The sequence below is a fragment of the Chiloscyllium plagiosum genome, chromosome 39 (assembly GCF_004010195.1).
Source record: "Chiloscyllium plagiosum isolate BGI_BamShark_2017 chromosome 39, ASM401019v2, whole genome shotgun sequence".
Classification (NCBI taxonomy): domain Eukaryota; kingdom Metazoa; phylum Chordata; class Chondrichthyes; order Orectolobiformes; family Hemiscylliidae; genus Chiloscyllium; species Chiloscyllium plagiosum.
The window spans coordinates 23,920,672-23,947,179 of record NC_057748.1 but is presented as its reverse complement, the minus strand read 5'-3'; the positions used below and the strand labels follow the sequence as shown (position 1 = coordinate 23,947,179).

Genomic DNA, 26,508 nt, shown 5'->3' with positions numbered 1-26,508 from the left:
TGTTGTGGTTCTGTTCGCCGAGCTGGGAGTTTTTGTTGCAAATGTTTCGTCCCCTGGCTAGGCGACATCATCGGTGCTTGGGAGCCTCCTGCGAAGCGCTTCTTTGATGTTTCCTCTGGTGTTTATAGTGGTCTGTCCCTGCCGCTTCCGGTTGTCAGTTTCAGCTGTCCGCTGTAGTGGCCGGTATATTGGGTCCAGGTCGATGTGTTTGTTGATGGAGTTTGTGGATGAGTGCTATGCTTCTAGGAATTCCCTGGCTGTTCTTTGTTTGTCGTATATAGTGTTTTGTGCAGTCCTTGCATGGGATTTTGTACACTACATTAGTTTTGCTCATGTTGGGTATCGGGTCCTTCGTTCTGGTGAGTTGTTGTCTGAGTGTGGCTGTTGGTTTGTGTGGTTGGCAGGGACAGGCCACTATAAATGCCGGAGGAAACACCACAGAAGCGCTTCACAGGAGGCTCCCAAGCACTGAGGATGTCACCTAGACAGGGGACGAAACGTTTGCAACAAAAACTTCCAGCTCGGCGAACAGAACCACAGCACTGGATCAAAATTCTAGTACTTCCTTATGAACAGCATCGTGGATGTATATACACCAGATGGGCAGCAGCAAGTCAAGGTAGCTCACAAATACACACTCGAGGACAATTAGGATGGGCAACAAATGCCAGAGACGCATAAAAGAATAAGCAAAAGCAAGCTATACTCCTGCGAAGGGTACTTGGGCTACTTGTGGAACGCATGCAGAGGAGTGATACACCCAGCAAAAGTCCTGTGTGCTGTGGTATGTGTAACTTGGAACCACAGTGGGGAGAAGTTTTTTCAGTGAGGAAAACCCTGAGTTCTTTCCCTTCTGAACAATCAGGAGTGAGAGTCCATGTTAACTAGAGACAATATAATTAGGAGCCCCAGGGATCACAGACAAGGCAATGTCAGATGTGTGCAAGTGAGGCTCGAGATTCTGTCGTGCAGGTGGATTTCAACTGAGGCTGACCCTTTTATCCATTAGATGTAGAAAAAGATTTTCTCCCTTTGTTAGCCCTAGTGCTGTTGTTTGAATGTCTTTGCTGTCTTGTGGACTCACGACAATATGAATTACAGTAACTAGAAACATTTTGTCATTTGGCACTTTCTTTCTCATTCTCACTGTTTGCAGGAGCGAATGAACTCTTGAAGAAACAGTGGTGTGCAAAAGTGAAGGGAATTTTTGTCATATGTTCTCTCAGAATTAATTTTAAAAGGCCTATACAGCAAGGTGACATCTAATAAGAGTTTAATCATGTGAAATCTAAAGGCTTCAAGGTCATCAAGAGTGGATTTACCCTCAGTTCTCATTTTATTCTCTCTGATTCCTAGACTGGGTTATAATGGCCTCACAGATTCTTGTGCCGAGGATCTTGCCTCTGCTCTCAGCACAAAGCAGTCGTTGACACATTTGGATCTGATGTCAAACTCCTTCACAGATGAATCCGCCCCCTTTCTCTTCCACCTCATACAGACCTGCAACAGTCTCCAGGAGATTGTGTGAGTATTGATGTTAATTTTTAATATAGTGAAGCCTGAGTAGGATTCATTAAATATTAGGCTTAAAACTTAGATCAGAATTATGAAAATATGAACTCCAGTGAAATGAAGTGAGAAAGCGTCATATTTATAACACTAAATATACGCAGTATTTTAAACACCAGTTCTGTGAATAACAAATTCTAAAAACAATGCAACTAATTTAGAAGATTGATCTGAAGCTGCATTGATCATAATGACAACTGATGTGTCATTAGAAATAATACACTGGTTCTTGACCAAAAATGGAAAGTGCTTTAGGTTGTGAAATTCGTAAGATGACTTTTTCAAGTCTAATTCTTCAAATGCATCTCGGTTCAGTAAAAAGAACCTGCTGTTTTAAAAGAAGCTCAAAATCATCCATTATCCACGACATAGGATCTTGCCCATGGGGGACAGTCTCTGATAAAATTCTCAGTGTTAAACAACAGGATTTTTTGACAGTCCCCTCCCATACATGAGCATCTGTGGAGTGTTGGGGTCTCCTAGAAAGATCACAAGAACTGCACCCACTGGCAATAAACATGCAGAGTGTTGAGTGCTGAACAAAGTGACAAACTCCCCTTCCCGACAAACCAAAAGAACTGATATTTCAACAATGTAATGACAGAATAAAATTTCTTCCTTGCATGAAATTTGCAGAATAGATTTTATAGCAGCAGTTAGTATAGTTTAATGATATTAAAATAGGATGAAGATTAAAATGATGTTGATTATAACTCACTACTTTGTCATTTACCAGTCTGGAAAATTGTGTCATTGTCATAAATTTCCAGACTTAGAAACACCCGAAATGAGAGAAGTTTTATTTAACTTGGCAGGACCGGTTACTGAGCTTCTGTAGATTAAATCTGATTATTATGATGTGAACAGAAAAAGTTGAATTATTTTTACCATTCCCTTCTGTTTGTAACAAAAACGGTTTCAGTTTATTTTCCTTTTGGAATTAGGCCATGCTATCTCCCCCAAAAACCCATGTTTGTGAAGTTCAATTTTTAAGTAACTGCCAAAATCACACTGATGAAAACAAAAAGCTTGATTTAGCAACAGATGATAGGAGCATAAATGAGAACAAATGCTTATGCAAGCACGTACACTTACAAACAGATACAAGAAAGCAGAAAGAGAAAAGGAGGAAACAAATTTAAAAATAGGTATTACTTTAATCAATGCTGACATCTTATTTCTTTTAATATGTATTTGAGTCCAGTAATTGGATGTCAAAGGAATGTTTGCATTTACCTAATGAATTACAGTTGAAGATGCAGCAATAAAATTATTTTGTGGGTTATTAGTTTACTTTGCAGATGATATGAGGGATATCAGAACTAAACCTTTTGAGAAATTGATGTTGCTGTATAATTTTGCTAATTACAACTCTAACACTGTTATTGAACTCCCCGTATACACAAACGTACAGACAAATACACATAGAATAAAAGAAATGGTGTTACGGATGGAGGGCAAAAAGAAACATGAAGATAAAGCAATAGCCACTCTCCATTGAGTTCACTGAGATGTATTTACTTGCCAGGACTTGCTGTTCTTCGGTCACCTTTCTCTCATTGAAGGAGACACAGAGTTTATGATTTGTGAAGCAGTCAGTTTCTGACTTATTAATTAAAAACAGCACCTTACAACAAATGGTGATGAGAAATAAACTGGCTTTCCTCAAGCTTCAAGCATTTCCTACTGCAGTGAGACACACCACCTCCTCTTCAAGAGATCTGAAGACTTCTGTCAGTGTCGTTCACATCCACAAGCTGTTCAGCTCCCCAGGAGCCAGTCATACATTTGTCATCCACAGCTGGTCATAATTGCACAAACCAATCAGCCACTTGCTGCAGGCTGAGTCTCATTGTGTACGCACTCTGTCTACCACAGTCAGTCATCCTCACTGACAAAACAGCAGTGTAAATGCAACTTACAATGTCACTGCTTTCTAGTGCTGCAATTGCTTCAAACTTTTCAGTTTTAACATCATCCTTTTTCTATTTCAATCTGTGATGATGCTGCTCCTTTAACAATGTTATGTTGTCCTTCTTTTTTCAAAAGGAGTTGTAAAATGCAGAGGTTCTGCTATGTTTTGGATTAAGCCACTTTGGTTTTGGCTAACAGATACTGCCTAAGGCAGCAGTCAGTAAAATGAGCTGTTAAAACACTTGTATGAATGAAAGGGGAGTGCCCAGTTCTGCCATTTCAGGGGTTTTAACCCTGGTTTGGTTTGGTTTTAGCAAGCAGACTGTTTGGAGCTGCTAGGGTAAAAGGCTCCCTGGTTCAGCAGTTCCCGCGCTGATTCCCTCTCTCTAACATCTTTCCTAAAAGAACCTGGGTTTGAATTGACCTTTTTTGCGCAAGGGTGTTTTTATGAGGATGTTGTAGAAAACCAGGACAGCTCTTTGTTAAGTTGTGGGGAATATCGTGTGTCCGAGTTTTCAAATAGCTGTTATTCTAAATTCTGTTTTCTTTTGCTTGTTTTATTCAGTAGTCTGTAAATAAATTCTGTTTTGTTTAAAAGTGAGTAGTTGGGCCAGCTGCATCACTCTTGGAATATCCACTTTACATCGGCTTAAAACAACTAGCAAATTTATGGTCAGGCAACCTTCTTGAAATGTTTTAAGGGGATCTGGTCTGGTCCATAAATCCACAATCAAAAATACAGCAAAATTGCTTTTATACTAATAATGCTTTTATACTAATACAAAGCCAAAACTAGCTTCTGTTTTTCAGCCTACCAGTGTAAATTTAATCCATATTAATACATTTTTCCTGCTGTTTAGACTGAGTGAAAATAAATTGGGAGATTCTGGAGTGAGATTACTGTGTGCAGCTCTGAAGAATCCAGAGTGTAAAATTGAGAGGCTGGGGTAAGTACCAGAGGGAGACTGTTTACAATCACCGGGCGTCTGACATTGTTCATTATCATCGTCATCAGGAATAGTGTTATCTGTCATGTTATATTATTGGTATCTATAATAACATTAATGTCAAATAACAGGAACTAAAATGGATGTGGTGGGGTAGAATGCAAAGAAAGACAAAATTGCATTTGTTTGTGGTTTTTGGGACTCCTGACATTGAGATTTAATCCTGTAATGTATTGCATCTGCATCAAATTATAGTTGTAGACAAGGGAAAGATGAATTGAATATGGCCTTTCTGTCTAGAAGAGCAAAATCTTGAATTTTTGATTCATGACCAACTGTGAAGAGAGTTAACAGGCTGAATCTTACTTTCTTTTGGCTCTGTCAATTTTGTTATGTTTTGTCTAAGGTTTCTGTCTCTGAGACCATACGAATTTACTAGTGCTATCATCTCAATCTTGCCTCATTAACTACCATGTATATTTATATATAGGTTAATTTTGAAGACAGTTTTTTAAATCTGAAATTAGACTTATACATGAAGTATTGTTTTCGAGGGATGAATATTTATCTACAAAATAGATAAAATGGGAAATTTACCTTCCTGGTAGCCCCCGGTTCCTGGTTCTGGAACGTTCCCTGTAAACTGTATCTGACTTGTTGATCTTGCTTATAGTTCCCAAACAATTAATCATTCCAATCCGAATTTTATCCCTTCTATATTTCTTTCATCTGCACTTGCCTTCGCTCTAACTTGTTTAAATTTCCAAATCAATATCCTCAATTAAATTTCACTCTAATAAATTAATCCTTGTTCTCAAAGCATATTTGTTGCTTATGTCATGTCTTCTAATTGAGGCATTTCATGACTGCTATTCTGTCTTATTCATGAGCTTTCAGGGGCTTTCACAATTCAATAAAGTATTCTTAAAACAGAAATCAAACGTTTTGAATTGATTCCAGTTACTAATATCACTTCAATGTTCCTATTTGACACCTCACCATTTTGAGTTTTCAAAAGCAACTTATTAATTTCTGTAGGCATTTCACATTTCACAATCTATCCAAATTCAAATAAATAATGGATGCTCTTTAATTCATTCCTATTTTTAAAAATATTGTTTTCATGGGAAGCAATTTGTGTTCACTGTTGTGGTTCTGTTCGCCGAGCTGGAAGTTTTTGTTGCAAACGTTTCGTCCCCTGGCTAGGCGACATCATCAGTGCTTGGGAGCCTCCTGCGAAGCGCTTCTTTGATGTTTCCTCCGGTGTTTATAGTGGTCTGTCCCTGCCGCTTCCGGTTGTCAGTTTCAGCTGTCCGCTGTAGTGGTTGGTATATTGGGTCCAGGTCGATGTGTTTGTTGATGGAGTTTGTGGATGAATGCCATGCCTCTAGGAATTCCCTGGCTGTTCTATATCTGGCTTGCCCTATGATAGTAGTGTTGTCCCAGTCAAATTCATGTTGCTTGGTGTCTGCGTGTGTGGCTACCAAGGATAGCTGGTCGTGTCGTTTCGTGGCTAGTTGATGTTCATGTATGCGGATTGTTAGCTGTCTTCCTGTTTGTCCTATATAGTGTTTTGTGCAGTCCTTGCATGGTATTTTGTAGTCCCAAGCACTGATGATGTCGCCTAGCCAGGGGACGAAACGTTTGCAACAAAAACTTCCAGCTCGGCGAACAGAACCACAACAACGAGCACCCGAGCTACAAATCTTCGCACAAACTTTGAATTTGTGTTCACCTTTTGTTCTTTCTATTGTCTATCCCAATTTCATTCTGGGAATCCAGGCTGCATTCTGGGAATGGAGAACAAGGGGCAATGTCTTGCTTCAAACATTCGCCCGCCCACCAATGAGGGTTTAGTTTCCCTATCAGCATAAATTCACCTTTGGCTTTGTTGGAAAATACACTTTGCAATTTCTTTTTCAGGCAGCCATCATTTCACTTGCCTATGCAATCTTAGTTTCCTGACCTACCTTCTCCTTCTGACCTGAGCTCTCACACCCACCTGCATGGTTCCATCCTCACCAGTCCAGTCCCGACACCTCATTGAGATTTTTTCGATCCTGTTCATATCTGCCTGGTGCAGCTCTCTGCCCTAATCACTGATGGTAAATGAATACATACTTGCCTAAATACAGTGATAGTTCAGGAGATGTGGCATGAGAACCTGCTGACTGCATCAAAATCTTTTGTCTCAACTTGACCTTGTCTGTTTCCAGAGGTTCATATCAATCATTTATTTTCATGCATGCGCAAGAAGAGCTAATTTTATCACCTGAAAGATAAAACCAATTCCACAGGATTATAGGCATTTACAAGTCTCATACAAATATTAACAATATTACATATTGTAGTTCTCATGTTTCGTCATCCATGTGTTTTATGTGATCAAATGTTTTCCCTCTGTTCACACAGACATTGTTTATATTTTGCCAAGTCATGTGTTATCCTGTTTACAGTGCAGCTCCCAGACACCACACTTGACTTTGTACCTGTGTGGTTCCTATTTGCTTTGACGAGTGCTGACAATATGATTGACAATTTAACCATTAACTACTGCAAGCCCTTTAGGTGGGAAAGGAGCACAGAAAATTAGAGTAAGGAACACTGTGACCCTTTTTGTGCATAGACTGCATTACCTGCTAAACAGTTTTACCATCAGAGGCTTCCTGCTTGTATTAGGGCAGCTTTGTTGCTGCAGTCAATGCCTCTCCAGAGAAACCATTATTGAACAACGTGATAAAATGGTGGATAAACAGAGCCCTATGGGAAGTGACGAATGCCTCATGACATCAGTCACTGTGGCACTGAATTTCTGTACCTCAGGTTAATTCTTCATAGCATTAGTGTTTTCTTTAAGAACACCAGCCAATCCAAGAGCTTTGGCACCAGTTCAGTCATAAAGTCATCATCATAGAGATTAGATTAGATTAGATTACTTACAGTGTGGAAACAGGCCCTTCGGCCCAACAAGTCCACACCGACCCGCCAGAGCGCACCCACCCAGACCCATTCCCCTACATTTACCCCTGCACCTAACACTACAGGCAATTTAGCATGGCCAATTCACCTAACCTGCACATTTTTGGAGTGTGGGAGGAAACCGGAGCACCCGGAGGAAACCCACGCAGACACGGGGAGAATGTGCAAACTCCACACAGTCGGTCGCCTGAGGCGGGAATTGAACCCGGGTCTCTGGTGCTGTGAGGCAGCAGTGCTAACCACTGTGCCACCGTGCCACCCACAAGATGTACAGAAGGGAAACAGATGCTTCGGTCCAACCCGTCCTTGCTGACCAGATATCCCAGCCCATATCCCTCCAAACCCTTCTTATTCATATTGCCATTCAGATGCCTTTTAAATGTTGCAATTGTACCAGACTCCACCACTTCCTCTGGCAGCTCATTCCATACACGCACCACTCACTGCATGAAAAAGCTGCCACTGCCCTCTAGGTCTGGACTTCCCCACCTCAGGGAAAAACCTTGTCTATTTATCCATGTCCTTCATGATTTTATAAACCTCTATTAGGTCACCCCTCAGTCAGTTAAGCTGTAGGGCTCAGGGGCTTCATTAGGTTACCACAGGTGCAGGGATGGAGGTGTTGCTAGCTGGACCAGTGCTAGTTGGCCTTGAGAGGGGGGTGATGAGCTTTTGCCTTGAAAAGCTGCAGTCCATATGCTATAGGTAGATCCACAATGCTGTTACGGAGAGAATTCCAGGATTTTGACCAGGTGACACTGTGAGAATGGTGATATATTTCCAAATCAGTGTGGTGCGTGGTGTGGAGGGCACCTTGCAGGTGGTGCTGTTCTCAAGTATCCACTGCCCTTGTCCTTCTCTATGGAAGTGGCCATATACATGCACAGCACCTTCCACATCTCTTTTGGAAATTTCTGCTGTGTATCTTGTCAGAAATATAAACTGCTGCTATAAGGTGTTAGAGGTCACACGACATCAGGTTATAGTCCAACAGGTTTATTTGAAATTACAAGCTTTCAAAGCGCTGCTCCTTCGTCACGTCACCTAATGAAGGAGCAGCATTCCAAAAGCTTGTGCTTTCAAATAAACCTGTAATGTTGACAATATTTTGTCATTTGACTTCTGATCTTGTCTATTCTGGTCCAACACTGGCATCGCCACACCATGGCTGTACTGGGTTGGTGGGGAAGGGAGTGTACATTTGTGCATGTGTTGCCATTCAAGTGGGTTACTTTTGTCCTGGTTGGTGTTGAGTTTCTTGTGTTGTTGGAGCTGCACCCATCCAGGCAAGTCGGGAGTATTCCATCACACTGTTGATTTGTGTAGATGGTGGAACGACTTTGTGAAGTCAGGCTTTGCGTGCAGTAGTATTCCTCGCGTGTGACCTGCTCTTGTAGCCTCTGTATTTACATGGTGAACCCTGTTGAAATTCTGGTCAATGGCAACCCTCCATAGTGTTGATAGAAGGTGACACAATTGAAAGAACCTACCCCTAACATCAGTCCTATATCTACCCCCCCTTAATTTACATGGTGAACCCTGTATTTACATGGTGAACCCTGTTGAAATTCTGGTCAATGGCAACCCTCCATAGTGTTGATAGAAGGTGACACAATTGAACATCCAGGGAAGTAGTTATTTAGTCTTTATTGAGGATGGACATTGCCTGGCATTTGTCTGGTGTGAATGTCACTTGCCACTTGTTATCCCAATCCTGGATATTGTCCAAGTCTTGCTGCACTTGGACATTGATTGCTTCAGTATATAAGGAGGTGTGAATGGTGCTGAACGCTGTGCAGTCATTGGTGACGGTCTTCACTTCTGATCCTATGACAGAAGAAAAGTCATTGACCCAACAATTCACAGCTGCTTCACCAATGAGCATCCCGCTGAAGAATGCTTGCAGATATGTTCTAAAGCTGTGATGACTGTCCTTGAACAACCACAGCCATCTTCTTATGTGCCAGATATGACTTCAACCAGTGGAGACTCCAGTTTTGTTCAGGCTCCAGGATGCCACATTCACTCAAATGCAGCCTTGAGGGCTGTCACTCTCTCCTCACTTCAGGAATTCAGCTCTTCTGTCCATGTTTGAACCAAGCATTTGAGAGGTCAGGAGCTGAGTGGCCCTGATAGAACTGAAACTGGGTGAAAGGGGAACGATATAAAAGAGACCTAAGGGACAACTTTTTCATGCAGAGGGTGATAAGTATATGGAATGAGCTGCCAGAGGAAGTGGTGGAGGCTGGTACAATTGCAACATTTAAAAGGCATCTGGATGGATATATGAATAGGAAGGGTTTGAGGCGATACTGATACTGGCCAGGTACTGGCAGCTGGGATTAGATTGGCTTGGGATATCTGGTCGGCATGGACGAGTTGGACCAAAGGGTCTGTTTCCCTGCTGTATGTCTCTAGGACTCTCCTATAGACTTTTCTACCTTTGTTAGCCCTGGTGCTGTTCTTTGAATGTTCTTTACTATCTCTTGGACTCCTCACTATATGAAACATAGTAATTGGAAATGCTTTGAAATCATTTGGCACTTTCTTTCTCATCTCCGTGTTTGCAGGAGCCACTAAACTCTTGAAGACCCAGTGGTGTGCAAAATTGAAGGGTTTTTAATCCATACCTTGCCCACATCGCCACAACTCCTGCCTTCAATCCTGTTAACAGGATTTCATAGTTTCCAGTGATATCATGACCCTTATCTTCGACACCAGCGCCAACTCCTTTTCTGCTCCACTGACTTATCCCATTATCCTTCCGAGCATCTCTAGGCAAGAACGTAAGGATGCAGAGATTATTTTGCACTCTTATCCTCTTATCATTTAATCACTAGTGCACTTCTGTTATGTTCTTTTTTTCCCCTCTGTATACCCTCCTCTTTCTATGTCACTAAATCCTTTTCAATTGGTGCTTTTTCCCAGTTCTGATGAAAGCGGATGTGACTCTGATGTTAATTTTGCAGGATCAGTGCAAGTTCTAAATCAAATCTTGAGGACTTCACACTTCACATTATTATTGTCATTGGCAACACTAGATTTATCCTCGTTTCTCATTTTACTCTCTCTGATTCCCAGACTGGCTGATAATCATCTCTCAGATTCTTGTGCTGAGGATCTTGCCTCTGCTCTCAGTTCAAAGCAGTCATTGACACATTTGGATCTGGAGGCAAACTCCTTCACAGAACAATCCGCTCCCTTTCTCTGCCGCCTCATACAGACCTGCAAGAGTCTACAGGACATTCAGTGAGTAGTTACAATACTTCATTGACTATATAAAAAATTATGAATTGGATTCATTGAATTTAAGGCTTAATGCTTATTATTTGGTTGGAACTGAGAAATAAGAAAATGATGATCACCTTATTGGGATTGTACTTTAGACTCTCCATAGTCAGTGGGGCAATGAGAAACAAATTTGTAAGGAGATCTCAGTTATCAGCAAGAATTATAGGGTGTTGTGGTAGGGGATTTTAACTTTCCAAACATAGACTGGGACTGCCATAGTGTTAAGGGGAGAGGAATTTAAGTGTTACAAGAAAATTTTCTGATTCAATTTGGAGGCACTGCTGTTTGTCATTTTTATAAATGATCTGGATGTGGACATAGAAAGATGGGTTAGTAAATTTGCAGGTGACACGCAGGTAGGCACAGTTGTGGATAGTGCCCAAGGATGTTGTGGGTTACAGAGGGACGTAGACAAGATGTACAGCTGGGCTGAGAAGTGGCAAGTGGAGTTTAATGCGGAAAAGTGTGAGGTAGTTCACTTCGGAAGAAGTAACAGGAAAGCAGAGTACTAGGCTAATGGTAAAGTTCTTGGCAGTGTAGACAAACAGAGAGATCTGTGTCCAGGTGGATATATCCCTGAGAGCTGCAACCCAGGTTGGTATGATTGTGAAGAAGGCATATGGTGTGTTGGTGGACGGGGCGGGGGGGCGCTGAGTTCCGGAGCCATGCGGTCATGCTTCAGCTGTATAAGACTCTGATAAGGCCACACCTGGAGTATTGTGTACAGTTCTGGTCACCGCATTAGAGGAAGGATGTGGAAGCTTTGGAAAGGGTTCAAAGGAGATTGACTAGGATGTTGCCTGGTATGAAAGGAAGGTTTTATGAGGAAAGGCTGAGGAAACTGATGCTGTTTTCATTGGAGGGAAGAAGGTCAAGATGTGACTTAATCGAGGCATATAATCAGAGGGTTAGATCGGGTGGACAGTGAGAGCCTTTTTCCTCGGATAGTGAAGGCTAACATGAGGGGACATAGCTATAAATTGAGGGGTGACAGATTTAGGGCAGATATCAGGGGTAGTTTCTTTACTCAAAGTAGTAGGGGTGTTTAACTGCCTGCCTGCAGCAGTCGTAGACTTTAAATGGGCATTGGGCATACATATGATAATAATGGAACGATGTAGGTTAGATGGGCATCCGAGCTGAAAATGTGTTGCTGGAAAAGCGCAGCAGGTCAGGCAGCATCCAAGGAACAGGAGAATCGACGTTTCAGGCATAAGCCCTTCTTCAGGAACTTCTTCAGGGTTTATGCCCGAAATGTCGATTCTCCTGTTCCTTGGATGCTGCCTGACCTGCTGCGCTTTTCCAACAACACATTTTCAGCTCTGATCTCCAGCATCTGCAGTCCTCACTTTCTCCTCCTAGATGGGCATCAGATTGATTCCATAGAATGGTGCAACATCGAGGGCCGAAGGGCTTGTACTGCACTGTAACATTCTATGTTCTAATATGTGGAACATGCAAACCTTAGCCACTGAACATGATTCTATTAGTTTTGCATTAGTGATGGAAAAGGATAGACCAGATCAAAAAGTTAATGTTCTAAATTGGAGAAAGGCCAGTTGAGGTGGTATTTGGCAAGAACTTCCAAAAGTTGATTGGGGCGGATGTATGCAGCTAAAGGACAGTCTTCAGAAATGAGAATGAGAAAATGAAGTCCAGAGACAGTATGTTCCTGTTGGGGTGAAGGGCAAGGCTGGTGGGTGTAGGGAATGCTGGATGACGAGAGAAGTGGATGTTTTGGTCAAGAGAAAGAAGGAAACATATGTCAGGTTGAGACTGCAGAGATTGAGTGAATCCTTAATGGATGACCGCAATAGGAGTATACTTAAGAGGGAAATCAGGAGGGCAAAAAGGGGCACATGAGATAGCTTTGGCAAATATCGTTAAGAAAATCCAAAGGGATTCTACGAATACAATAGAGATAAAAGGATAATTAGGGTGCGAATAGGGCTACTCAAAGGTCAGTGAGGCAGCCTATGTGTGGAACCACAGAAGATGGTGGGAGATGCTAAATGAGAATTCTGCATCAGTATTTACTGTGGCAAAGGATATTGCAAGATATAGAAGTGGGGGATTAAATGATGATATCTTGAAAAATATCCATATTACAGAAGGGGGTGCTGGACAGCTTGAAACACATAAATGTGGATAAATCTCCAGGACCTGATCAGGTGTATCTGAGAACTCTGTGGGAGGCCGGGGAAGTGATTGCTAGGCCCCTTGCTGAGATATTTGTGTCATTGATAGCCACAGGTGAGGTACCAGAATTGGAGGTTGGCTATCATGATGCCACTATTTAGAAAGGTGGTAAGGAAGAGCCAGGGAACTTTAGACCGGTGAGCCTGATGTTGGGCGAGTTATTGGAGGGAATCCTGAGGGAGAGGGTTTGCATGTATTTGGAAAGGCAAAGACTGATTAGGGATAGTCAGCATGGCTTTGTGCATGGGAAATCATGTCTCACAAACTTGATTGAGTGTTTTGAAGAAGTAACAAAAGGGATTGATGAGGTCAGAGCGGTGGATGTGATCTATATGGACTTCAATAAAGTGTTTGACAAAGTTCCTCATAGTAGCCTGGTTAGTAAGATTAGATCACATGCAATTCAGGGAGAACTAGCCATTTGGATACAGAACTGGCTCAAAGATGGAAGATAGAGGTGGCGCAGGGTTGCTTTTCGGACTGGAGGCCTGTGACCAGTGGTGTGCCACAAGGATCAGTGCAGGGTCCATATTTTTTCATTGTTTTATATAAGCACTTTGGATGTGAACATACGAGGTATAGTTAGTGAGTTTCAAATCACATTGAAATTGGAGGTGTAGTGGACATCGAAGAGGTTTACCTCCAGGGTACAACGAGATCTTGATCAGATGGGCCAATGGGCTGAGGAGTGGCAAAAGACTTGAATTTAGATAAATATGAGGTGCTGCAATTTGGTAAGGCAAGTCAGGGCAGGACTTACACACTTAATGTTAAGGTTCTGGGGAGTATTACTAAACAAAGAAACTTGGAGTGTAGGTTCATAGTTCCTTGACTGTAGAGTAGCAAGTAGATAGGATTGTGACAAAGGCATTTGATATGCTTGCCTTTATTGGTTATTGCACTGAGAATAGGAGTTGAGAGGCCATGTTGCAGCTGTACAGGGATTGGTTCGGCCACTTTTGGAGTACTGCATGCAGTTCTGGTCTCCCTGCTATCGGAAGAATGTTATGAAACTTGAAAGGTTTCAGAAAAGGTTTACAAGGATGTTCCCAGGGTAGGAGGGTTTGAGTTATGGGGGGCGGCTGAATAAGCTGGGGCTGTTTTCCCTGGCGGCTGAGGGGTGATCTTTATAGATCTTTATAAAATCATGAGCGGTATTGACAGGGTAAATAGACAAGATCTTTTCCCAGGGGTGGGGGAGTCCAAAACTAGAGGACAAAGGTTTACAGTGAGGGGGGCAAGATTTAAAGGGGGACTCGGTGGCTCAGAGGTTAGCACTGCCTCACAGCGCCAGGGACCTGTGTTCGATTCCAGCCTCGGGCGACTGTGTGGAGTTTGCACATTGTCTCCGTGTCTGCATGGGTTTCCTCCGGGTGCTCTAGTCTCCTCTCTCAGTCCAAAAATGTGCATGTAGGTTGAATTGGCCATGCTAAATTGCCCATTGTGTTCAGGGATGTGTCTTTTAGGCGCATTAGTCAGGGGAAAATGGAAAAGTAATAGGATGGGGGATGGGTCTGGTTGGGATTCTTCAGAGGGTTGGTGTGGACTTATTGGGCCAAATGGCCTGTTTACACACTGTAGGGATTCTATAGAACCTAAGGGCAACTTTTTCACGCAGAGTGTAGTACTTGTATGGAATGAACTGCCAGCGGATGTGTGTTGGTTGGTACAATTACAGCATTTTAAAGACATCTGGATGGTTATATGAATAGAAAAGGTTTAGAAGGATATTGGCTAATTGCTGGCAAATGGGACCAGATTAATTTTGAATATGAAGGGCCTGTTTCCACACTGTAAGTAATCTAATCTAATCTAATCTAATCTTATATGAATAGAAAAGGTTTAGAAGGATATTGGCTAATTGCTGGCAAATGGGACCAGATTAATTTCGAATATCTGGTTGGCATGGACAAGTAGGATTGAAGGGTTTGTTTCCATGCTGTACATGTGTATGACCCCAAATCATTCATTGTCCTCGATGTTAAACAACTGGATTTTCTAACAGACAATCCCATATGTGAGCATCTGCCAGGAGTTGGGGACTCCTGAAAATGCTCTTCAAATATAACAATAGCTCCACCCACCTCCAGTATATGTGCAGCCTGTTGAATGGTGAACTGCCTTCCTTCCAAACCAAGAGAACAGTGATTCTTCAACAGTTTTAATGACAGAGAATTAGATCTCTTCTTTGCATAAAAGTCAGTTGAATAGATTTTATAGCAGCAGTTAATTTGGTTTCATATTACTCACTCTGAAATAGTATAAATATTAAAATGTACAGTTATGAAATACAAGGAATGATATTTTTACTTGTCAAGACTTGCTGTTCTTCAATCGCTGTTCTGTAGGTTCACTGTCTTGCAGGAGGCACAGAGTTTATGATTTGTAAATCAGACTCTGACTTATTAACTAAAAGCAACACCTTTCAGCAAATGTAGACGATAAATAAGCTGTCTTTCCTCAAGCTTCAAATATTTCCTACTGCAGTGAAAAATACCACCTCCTCTTCAAGAGATCTGAAGACTTCTGACAGTGTCGTTCAGCTCCCCAGGAGCCAATCTCACATTTGCTGGTCATCCACAGCTGGTCACAGCTCCACAAACCAATGAGCTACCTGTGGCAGGCTAAATGTCATTTTGTACACACCCTGTGGTACCAGCCTGTCTGCAGCCAGTCATTCTCACTCAGTGTAATTGTCACTTATGATGAGTGTTGGTAACTTACTTTAGAGTGGTGTGATACCTTCCATAATTCTTGTACTTCACACTGTTGTTTTCCTATTTCAGCTCACAGTGAAAAATAGAGCTTTTATACTAACACAAAACCAAAACTATCTCCTGTTTCTCAGCGTCTTGGTGAAAATTCAGTCCATATTAATGGGAGGGTTTAAACTTGGTGGGGGGAGGGGTGTGAACCAGAACTACATATCTGATAGAGGGGTACTTGTAGGTGGGGCAGTGACAGGATTTAGTGAATCTATCAGGGAGGTTTTTCACGTGATGAAACGAAGGGATTGATTAAAGTGTGTCTGCTTTAACGCAAGGAGTGTCAGAAATAAGTGTCACGAACTTAGAACATGGATCAGTACTTGGAACTATGATGTTGTACTCATAACGGAGATGTGGGTTTCACAGGGGCAGGAATGGTTGCTAGATTTCAGGGTTTAGAACATTCAAAAAGGGAGGGGGGGGAAGAGGAGGGGGTGTAGCGTTGCTAATCACAGCTACAGAAATGAAGGTTGTTGAGGAAGGTTTGTTTACTGAGTCAGTATGGTGAAAGTTAGGGAGCAACCACGTCATTGGGAGTTTTCTGCAGACCCCCTAATGGCAGTAAGAAGATCGAAGAACTCAGGCTGGCAGGTTTTGGGAAAATGCAGATGTAGCAGAGTTGTTGTTATGGGTGACTCCAACTTTCCCAATATTGACTGGAACTTCTTTAGTGCAGATGGTTTGGATGGAGCCGTTTTTGTCAGGTGTGTTCAGGAGGGTTTCCTTACTCAGTGTGTAGACAGACCAACAAGGGGAGAGGCCATTTTGGATTTGGTGCTCGGCCATGAGCCAGGACAGGTGTCAGATCTCACAGTGGGAGAACACTTTGGTGAAAGTGATCACATTTAACATATCCTTACAGAGGGAAAGGAGCAGTTACCGAGGGAAGATATTTAAGTGGGGAAAAGGAAATTATGATGCTATCAGACATGAGTTGGGAAGTACAGACTGGGAGCAATTGTTCCACAGAAAGGGCACAACAGACATGTGGAAACTGGTTAAGGAGCAGTTATTATGAGTGATGCATAAAATTTGTTCCTCTGAGACAGGCAAGCAGGGGTAAGATTGAGGAGTCTTAGATAATGAGAACAGAGGAGCTTCTCCTCAAAAGGAAGAAGGCAGCTTACGTAAGGTGGAGAAAGCAAGGATCAAGCAAAGCTTTAGAGGATTACAGGCTTGCTAGAAAGGAGCTGAAAAATGGACTGAGGGTGAGCCAGGATGGAGCACGAAAAAGGCTTGGCAAGAAGAATTAGGGAGAACCCAAAGGCATTTTACTCATACGTGAGGAATAAGAAAATGATCAGGGAGAGGGTAGGGCTGATCAGGGATAGCGTAGGGAACTTGTGCGTGGAGTCTGAGCAGATAGAGGATGCCCTAAATGAGTTTTTTGCTTCGGTTTTCACTAAGGAAAGGCACCTTGGCGTGAGTGAGAACTTTGAGGACCCGGGAAGCAGGCCTGAACAGATCAAGATTAAGGAAGCTGATGGGCTGGAAATTTTGGCAAACATTAAGATTAATAAGTCTCCTCAGCCAGACCAGATTTATCCTCAGTTGCTCCGGGAAGTGAGAAAGGAGGTTGCTAAGCTGCTGGCAACGATCTTTGCTTCTGCATTCTCCACAGGGGTTGTACCAGAGGATAGCGCCAGAGTTCCGGGTTCAATTCCCGCCTCAGGCGACTAACTGTGTGGAGTTTGCACGTTCTCCCCGTGTCTGCATGGGTTTCCTCCGGGTGCTCCGGTTTCCTCCCATAGTCCAAAGATGTGCAGGTCGGGTGAATTGGCCATGCTAGGTTGCCCGTAGTGTTGGGTAGGGGGTAGGTGTAGGGGTATGGGTGGGTTGCGCTTCGGCGGGTCGGTGTGGACTTGTTGGGCCAAGGGGCCTGTTTCCACACTGTAATGTAATGTAAAAAAAAAGGATTGGAGGGAGGCGAATATTGTTCCTCTTTTCTAGAAGGGTAATAGGGAAATCCCTGGCAATTACAGACCAGTTAGTCATACATCTGTGGTCAGCAAGGTTTTGGAAAGAATTCTGAAGAATGGATTTATGACTACTTGGAAAAGCATAGCCTGATTAAAAGCAGTCAGCATGGCTTTGTGAGGGGCAGGTCATGCCTCACAAATCTTACTGAGTTCTTTGAGAAGGTGATGAGAAGGGTCGACAAAGGTCGGGCAGTGGATGTGGTGTATATGGACTTCAAGTCATTTGATAAGGTTCCCCATGATAGGCTCATTAATAAAGTCAGGACGTATGGGATATAGGGAGATTTGACTCTCTGGATTCAGAATTGGTTGGCTGACAGAAGGCAGAGAGTGGTTGTAAATGGAAAGTATTCTGCCTGGAGGTCAGTGGTGGTTGGTGTCCCATAGGCCTCTGTTCTCGGGGCTTTGCTCTTTGTAGTTTTTATAAATGACTTGGATGAGGAGGTTAAGGCGTGGGTTAGTAAATTTACAGATGACACAAAGGTTGGAGGTACTGTCAATAGTATATCGGGCTATTGCAGGCTGCAGCGTGACATAGACAGGATGTAGCGCTGGGCTGAGAAATGGCAGATGGGGTTCAACCTGGATAAATGCAAAGTGATGCATTTTGAAACATAGAACTTGAATGCTGAATATAGGATTAAAGACAGGATTCTTGGCAGTGTGGAGGAACATGGGATCCTGGTGTTCAAATACATAGATCCCTCAAAGTTGCCAACTAAGTGGATAGGGTTGTTAAGAAAACATATGGTGTTTGGCTTTCATTAACAGGGGGATCATGTTTAAGAGCCACGAAGTTTTCCTGCAGATTTACAAAACCCTGTGAGACCACATTTGGAATATTGTGTTCAGTTCTGGTCACCCAACTATAGGAGAGGGTGCAAAGAAGGCTTACCAGGATGCTGCCTGGACTGGAGGGCTTGCCTTATGAAGAAAGGTTGACTAAGCTTGGACTTTTCTCTCTGAAGAGAAGGAGGAAGGGAGGAGACCTGATCGAGGTGTACAAGGTAATGAGAAGCATGGATAGAGTCGATAGCCAGAGACCTTTCCCTCAGAGTTTGGTTCTTTACGCAGAGAGTTGTGAGCTCATGGAATGCATTGCCAGAGCGGTGATGGTGGAAACAGAGTCATTAGGGACATTCAAGTGACTGCTGGGCATGCACATGGACAGTAGTGAATTGAGGGGTGTGCAGGTTAGGTTATTTTATGTTAGATTAGGGTTAATCATTGACATTACATTGTGGGCCGAAGGGCCTGTTCTGTGCTGTATTTTTCTACGGACGATGTTCTAATTAATGACATAGGTAGGGAAATGGAGGAGCACCTGAAAAGTGAATATTAGAAGCTAGAAGGCAGGAAGAGCAGAGTAGTAATCTCCGGATTGCTGCCCGTGTCACATGCGAGTGAGGTTAGGAACAGAGAGTGAGTGCAGTTGAACACGTGGCTGCAGGGCTGGTGTAGGAGGGAGGGCTTCAGATGTGTAGATCATTGGGCTGTCTTCTAGGGGAGGTGGGACCTGTACAAGAAAGACTGGTTGCACCTGAACTGAAGGGCACCAATAGCCTTGGCGGGAGGTTGGGTAAAGATCTTCTGGAGAGTGTAAACTAAATTGCCAGGGTGGTGGGAACCGGAGCTATGAGTCAGATAATGGAGTAGGTAGTGAACAACCAAATATAACATGCAAAGAGTCTGTGAGGAGGGAGAGGCACTTGATAGGGTAAAGGTGCAGTCAGTGTGGTGGGTTGAAGTGTGTTTATTTTAATGCAAGAAGTACCAGGAATAAGGGTGATAAACTTAGAGCAAGAGTCAGTCCTTGGAACTATGACGTTGTGACCATTACAGAGACTTGGATATCTCAGGGGCAGGAATGGTTGTTGAATGTTCCAGGGTTTAGATGTTTCGAAAGGAATAGGAGGGAGAGGTAAAATAGGTGCAGGAATGGCATTGCTAATCAGGGATAGTATCATAGCTACAGAAAGGGAGGTCATTGAAGAGCCTTTGTCTACAGAGTCACCAAGGGTGGAAGTCAGAAACAGGAAAAGAGCAGTCACTTTATTAGCAGTTTTCTGCAGACCCCATCTCCAAATAGCAACAGAGACATTGAGGAGCAGATTGAGAGGCAGATTTTAGAAAGGTGCAGAAGTAACAGGGTTGTTGTCATGAGTGACTTTAACTGCCCAATATTGATTGGAAACTCCTTAGTTCAAATAGTTTGGATGGAGCAGTTTTTGTCAGGTGTGTTGCGAAGTGTTCCTGACTCAATACATAGGCCGAACTAGAGGGGAGGCCATCTTGCATTTGGTGCTTGGCAATGAGCCATGCCAGGTGTCAGATCTCAGTGGAAGAGCATTTTGGTGATAATGATCACAACATCCTGACCTTTACTATACTCACAGAGAAGGCTAGGAACAGATGGTGTGGAAAAATATTTAATTGGGGGGGTGGGGCATTATGATGCTATTAGGCAGGAACTGGGGCCTAAATTGAGAATAGACCTTCCCAGGGAAATGCATGACAGAAATGTGGAGGTTGTTTAGGAAACACTTGCTGACAGTGCTGGACAGGTTTATCCCACTGAGGCAAGGAAGGAACGGTAGGTTGAAAGAACCTTGTGTTAAGAGATGTGGGATATCTTTTTTGTTAAGATTAGATTACTTACAGTGTGGAAACAGGCCCTTCGACCCGCCGAAGTGGAACCCACCCAGACCCATTCCCCTACATTTACCCCTTCACCTAACACTACAGGCAATGTAGCATGGCCAATTCACCGAACCTGCACATTTTCGGACTGTGGGAGGAAACCGGAGCACCCGGAGGAAACCCACGCAGACACGGGGAGAATGTGTCAGCCGTCTGAGGTGGGAATTGAACCCAGGTGTCTGGCGCTGTGAGGCAGCAGCGCTAACCACTGTGCCACCGTGCTGCCCACTAATCAAGAGGACGAAGGAAGCTTATTTAAGGTTGAAGAGGCAAGGATCAGAGGGTTACTAGGTAGCCAGGAAGGAACTCAGAGTATGGTGCTGGAAAAGCACAGCTGGTCAGGCAATATCCAAGGTTTTGAGCATGAGCTCTTCATCAGGAATGAGGGGGTGGCTCAAGGGGGCTGACAGATAAATGGGGATGAGGGGGTGTGAGTCTGGTGGCAAGGTAGCTGCGATTGTGACAGGTAGATGAAGGTGGGGGTAATGGTGATAGGTTGGCGAAGGGAGTGGAGCGGATAGGTGGGAAGGAAAATGAACAGGTAGGACAGTTCAAGAGGGCAATGCTGAGTTGGAATGTTGGATCTGGGATAAGGTGGGGGGAGAGCAAATGAGGAAACTGGTGAAATCGACAAGTTGGCATCCTGTCCCCCCGTGTAGAATGTCCCAGAGAATATTCTACTGGCCTCCACTGCCAAACTCTAGCCGCTTGATGCCTGGAGGAAAAATGCCTCATCTTCTGCCTTGGGGCTATCCAACCACACTCAATCAATGTGGACTTCACAGTTTCCTAATTTCCCCACCCCCCCAAATTATCCCAGCTCAAACCTTCCAACTCGGCACCGCGCTCTTGAAATGTCCATCTTCCTTCCCACCTATTCGCTTCACCTTCCTCTCTGACTGATTACCATCACCACCACCTTCATCTACCTATCATGTTCCCAACTACCATCCCCCTAATTCCTGATGAAGAGCTCATGCTCAAAGCATCAATTTCCCTGCTCCTTGGATACTGCTTGATTGGCTGTGCTTTCCCAGCACCACATCTTTCGACTCTGATCTCCAGTGTCTGCCGTCCTCACTTTTTCCTAACCAGAAAGGAACTGAAGAATGGACTTAGGAGAGCGAGAAGGGGGCATGAAAAAGCTTTCGCAGACAGGATGAAGGAAAACCCTAAGGCATTCTACGCTTATGTGAGGAACAGGAGGATTCCCGGAGTGAGCGTAGGGCTGATCAGGGATAGTGGAGGGTATTTGCACCTGGAATTGGAGGAGGTTCGGGAAGTCATGAATGAATACTTGGCGTCAGTATTCACTACTGAGAGGGACCTTGATGTTTCTGAGGACGGCGTGACACAGACTGATATGCTCGAACAGGTTGATGTTAAGAAGGAGGATGTGCTGAAAATTTTGAAAGTCATGATAGATAAATCCCCTGGGCCACATGGGATATACCCAAGGTTTCTACAGAAGTGAAGGAAGAGATTACTGTGCCTTTGGCAATGATCTTTGCATCCTCACTGTCCACTGGAGTAGTGCTAGATGATTTCAGGGTGGAAAATGTTATTTCCTTGTTCAAGAAAGGGAATAGGGCTGATCCTCAGAATTACAGACCAGTCAGTCTAATGTCTGTGGTGGGTGAAGTACTGGAGAGACAGGATTTATGATTTATTGGAAAGCATTAGCTTGAATAGAGATAGTCAGCATGGCTTTGTGAGGGCTTGGTCATGCCTCATAAATCTTATTGAACTCCTTGAGAATGTGACGAAACAATTGATGAATGTAGAGTAGTGGATGTGGTGGGCATGGATTTTAGCAAGGCGTTTGATAAGATTCTTCATGGTAGATTCATTCAGAAAGTCAGGAAGCATGGGATACAGAGAACTCAGCTGTCTGGGTACAGAATTGGCTGGCCCATAGAAAACAGAGGGTGGTGGTAGGTGGAAGGTATTCAGCCTGGAGCTTGATGACTGGCGGTGTTACGCAGGAATCGGTTCTGGGACCTCAGCTCTTTGTGATTTTTATAAATGACCTGGGTGAGGAAGTGGATGGGTGGGTTAGTAAGTTTGCCGATGATGTGAGCATTGATGGAGTGGTAGATAGTGTGGAGGGCTGTTGTAGGTTGCAACGGGACATTGCCAGGATGCAGAACTGGGCTAATAAGTGTTAGATGGGGTTCAACCTGGAAAAGTGTGAAGTCATTCACCTTGGAAGGTCAAATTTGATTGCAGAATATAGGGTTAAAGGCAGGATTTTTAGCAGTGTGGAGGAACAGAGGGACCTTGGGGTCTGTGTCCATAGATCCCTTAAAGTTGCCACTCGAGTTGTTAGGGTTTTGAAGAAGGCATGTGGTATGTTTGCTTTCATTAGTAGAGGGATTGAGTTTAAGAGCTGCAAGGTTATGCTGCAACTCTATAGATTCCTGGTTAGACCACACTTGGAATATTGTGTTCAGTTCTGGTCACCTCATTATAGGAAGGACATCGAAACTTTAGAGAGGGTGCAGAGATTTACCAGGATGCTGTCTGGACTGGAGGGCATGTCTTATGAAGAAAGGCTGAGGGAGCTGAGGTGTTTCTCACTGGAGCGAAGAAGGATGAGAGGTAACTTGCTAGAGGTGTACAAGATGATGAGAGGCATAGATAGAGTAGATAGCCAGAGACTTTTTTCCCCAGGGCAGAAATGACTATCACGAGGAGGCATAATTTCAGGGTGAGTGGAGGAAGGTTTCGGGGAGATGTCAAGTAGTTTCTTTACACAGAGGTGGGTGTGTGGAATACACTGCCAGCAGTGGTAGTAGAATCAGATACTTTAGGGACATTTAAGCAACTCTTGCATGGATACATGGAAGATTGTACAATGAAGGATATGTAGGTTAGCCTGATCTTAGAGTAGAATAAAAGGTAGGCACAACATTGAAGGCTGAAGGGCCTGTCTTGTGCTGTACCATGCTATGTTCTATTAATGCATTTTTCACTCTCTCTCTATGTTCAGATTTTATGTTAATAAATTGGGAGATTCTGGAGTGAGATTACTGTGTGCAGCTCTGAAGAATCCAGAGTGTAAAATTGAGAGACTGGGGTAAGTACCAGAGAGAGACTGTTTACAATCACCGGGCGTCTGACATTGTTTATTATCATCGTCATCAGGAATAGTGTTATCTGTCATGTTTTGTAATATGGATATTTGTAATAGTATTAATATCAAGCATGAAAATGAACATGGAACAAAATGCAAAAAAGACACAATTACTGATGGGTATAGGAACACCTAATATTGAAATCTGATGCTGTAATATTCTATTTGCATCAAATAATAGTTGTCGATAAGGGAAAGGTGAATTGAATTATTTTATGGCTTTTCTATCTGTAAGAGCTAATTTTTGAAAATTTTTGATTAATGATCAACTGAAGAAAGCTAACGGGCTGAATCTTACTTTGTTTTGGCTCAGTGTCAATGTTATCATGTATCATCGAGGGTTGCTGTCTCTGACACCTTGAGTCGTCTTCTGCTATCCTCCCAATCTTGCCTCATTAACTACCTAGCCTCCCCTGCAATGCCCCTCTTGTCTGTTGCTAACCTGATTTCACCGTCATTGCCCGCATGTCATAGATTAGACTGACATCCCTGCTGTATCTTTGAAAGGTAATTGCGCACCCAGATAAGCAGTGCCAGTTCAAAACTGCCCTTTGTGGAGACTTACATTTTGCCCAAACTTGATAGATAAGAGGAATTTGGCACTCTGCCTTACAGATAGGTGACTGGAGGCCCTATTGAAAGGGGTTGTGCAGAACAGGGCCCTTTTCTTCTGCCAGAACTGACAGAGTAGGCCACAACACCAGACCCTGTGAGCCTGGTCTGAGGATGCCACCTGGAACAGTATGGTCTCAGCCGCCTGGAAGAAAGCCCTGAACTGTAGGAGGAAGGAAAATGATTTTCTCTAAACCACCCCACAGTAAATTATAGAATCTACTCTCTGCTACCTCATAGTCACTCTGTCTCTGCTGCTGCATGCACCTCACACCCATCCTGGTACATACTGTTCCATCTTCCATTACCCAATCCCCCCCCCCACATCCTTAACCCTGCATGGTCTCTGTGCTGCCTACTCAGAAGGCCACACCACATTTTTCCCACCATCGCTAGCTGTAACAGCTGTGTCACCCACTATCATTTCCCTTAATCTATCCCTTTTCCTATTTCAGCAGAAAATTGCCCACAATAAGGCAGAGAGAGTCAAGACAGATGGTGGGCTGCCCAATGTTCAGCTCCTTCTCCCTTATGAGGAGAGGATCCTGACTGACCACCCCAAGCGGCTGTCTGACAGTGTCCCAGCTCCTGGACTGGTATCAGAGGCTGCCCTTGATTCTCCTATGACTGTGTACAGTTGGCGCAAACATTTCCTTGCTTTACTTCTGCTCTAAACAACAGGGCTGTCAGTAGTATTGTAAGCTTGGTATCTTTGCTTAAAGGGGGAAAGTGCTTAAAGGCAAAGCAAAGCAGAAGTTCCTCTCTAACAGTGTTATGGGTCAACCTACAGCATGGAGATTGCTGCATTTCAAGGATGCAGCTCTTCCCGCACCTTAAGGGCAACTAGGGACAGACGATACATGCTGGCCAGCCAGTGATGCCTAATCCCATGAATGAATAAAAAGAAAATGTAGTTAGGCAGAGAGTGTAAAGAGGAAGGATAATGAATAGGGGAATGTGCGTAACAGAAGGCAAGAAAGGCAAAATATCAAAATACAGATGGTGCAAAACAAAAAGGGGATAAAACATCCTGAAGACATGAGCCTTAATTGTATCAGCAATGTAGAGATGGGCTGAGGGCTGGGATTTGTGTAAAAATGGCTGCAGCTGTGGTTCAGGGGAGAGCCCAATGCTTTCACATTGGAAGTGGATATTACTGGGGATGGCCTGGCTGACAGATCTTGCTTGAATCCAATGGGATGGTAATTAACCCTCATAAACAGGCAGTTAACTGATTTCACAAGCTTTTTAGATCCATTATAAGGAGGATGCATTTATTCAAATGAGCATCAATTCTAAGTGGGCAAAGGTGGGTACTGCAGATGCTGGAGATCAAAGTCTAGATTAGAGTGGAGCAGGCAAATCAACATTTCGGGCTAAAGCCCTTCGTCAGGAATGAAGCAATGCCATCAATTCTAGGTGGAAGGTCAATCTTGCAATTGGCATTCATTGTGACAGGTAATATGTCTTGGTGATGCTGGTTGCATACAGCAGTAACAGTTTGGTATAAAGACAATGTTTCCGTCATAGTGAAGCACTGAGTGTTCTTTCTGACTTGGAATTTATATTGACTGACCCTGAACTTCTTGCTTCAATTCATGCAACTACTTGCACAGCTTTCCCACTGATCGTCTAACTCTGTGTTCTGCCATAACATCACCAGTAATCACCCTGCTGTCATTAATCCATGTGGAGTTGATCTGTTTTGCTCTACTGAATGTTGTCCTAAGTTCTATTTAAGATATGTGGTAGCAGATCTGTCCATCTCTGCCCTGTGTTCTGTACAGCTTTAGCTAACACTCTCTTTAATATCCTGTTCATTCGCATGACCATTCCCAAGATCTGCAGATGATCGAGGCTGTGAAATCTTTATTTCATTCCCAGCAACTTACAAACTTCATGAGAACTTAGGACCAGAAGTAGGCCATTTGGCCCCTCAAGACTGACCCACCATTCATAAAATTGTGGCTGATCCCCAGGACTTGAGACATTTTTTGTGCTATCTCCTTAAAGCCCTTCACTCCCTGATATTTCAGAAATCTCTCTACTTCCTCTTTAGATAGTTTGTGATCCATGCTCCACAACTCTCTGAGCCAGAGAATTCCCAACATTCACTATTCTCTGGGAAAATAAGTTCTTTTGCATTTCAATTTGAAATCTGTTTTCTCTTTTTCTGTAACTCTGCCCCCTAGTTTGAGATTCACACACTAGTGGAAATATCTACTCAACATCTACTCTGTCAAGCTGCCAATCACAAAATCTTGTATGTTTCAATAGATCTTCCCTCATTCTTAAGAATAAAAGCCTCATCCTTGAGTCAACATCTACATCCCACAAATTGGACCTATTTTGTGGACCTATTTTGAACTGCCTCCAGTACTGACATCCCTTTTGTTAAATATAGTCTGGGTTCA

At 43.3% G+C, this 26,508-nt stretch overlaps 1 protein-coding gene across 2 annotated transcripts in view; it reads left to right on the top strand.

The window, feature by feature from the left end:
• The window catches only part of LOC122542350 (NACHT, LRR and PYD domains-containing protein 3-like), an 83,085-nt gene that overhangs the window by 39,420 nt on the left and 17,157 nt on the right, over positions 1-26,508 (top strand). For both annotated transcript variants that reach the window (XM_043680040.1, XM_043680041.1), the window contains 4 exons: positions 1,357-1,524; positions 4,344-4,430; positions 10,491-10,658; positions 23,339-23,425. In XM_043680040.1, coding sequence (XP_043535975.1) covers positions 1,357-1,524; positions 4,344-4,430; positions 10,491-10,658; positions 23,339-23,425 — 510 coding nt within the window. The remainder of the gene's footprint in view (positions 1-1,356; positions 1,525-4,343; positions 4,431-10,490; positions 10,659-23,338; positions 23,426-26,508) is intronic.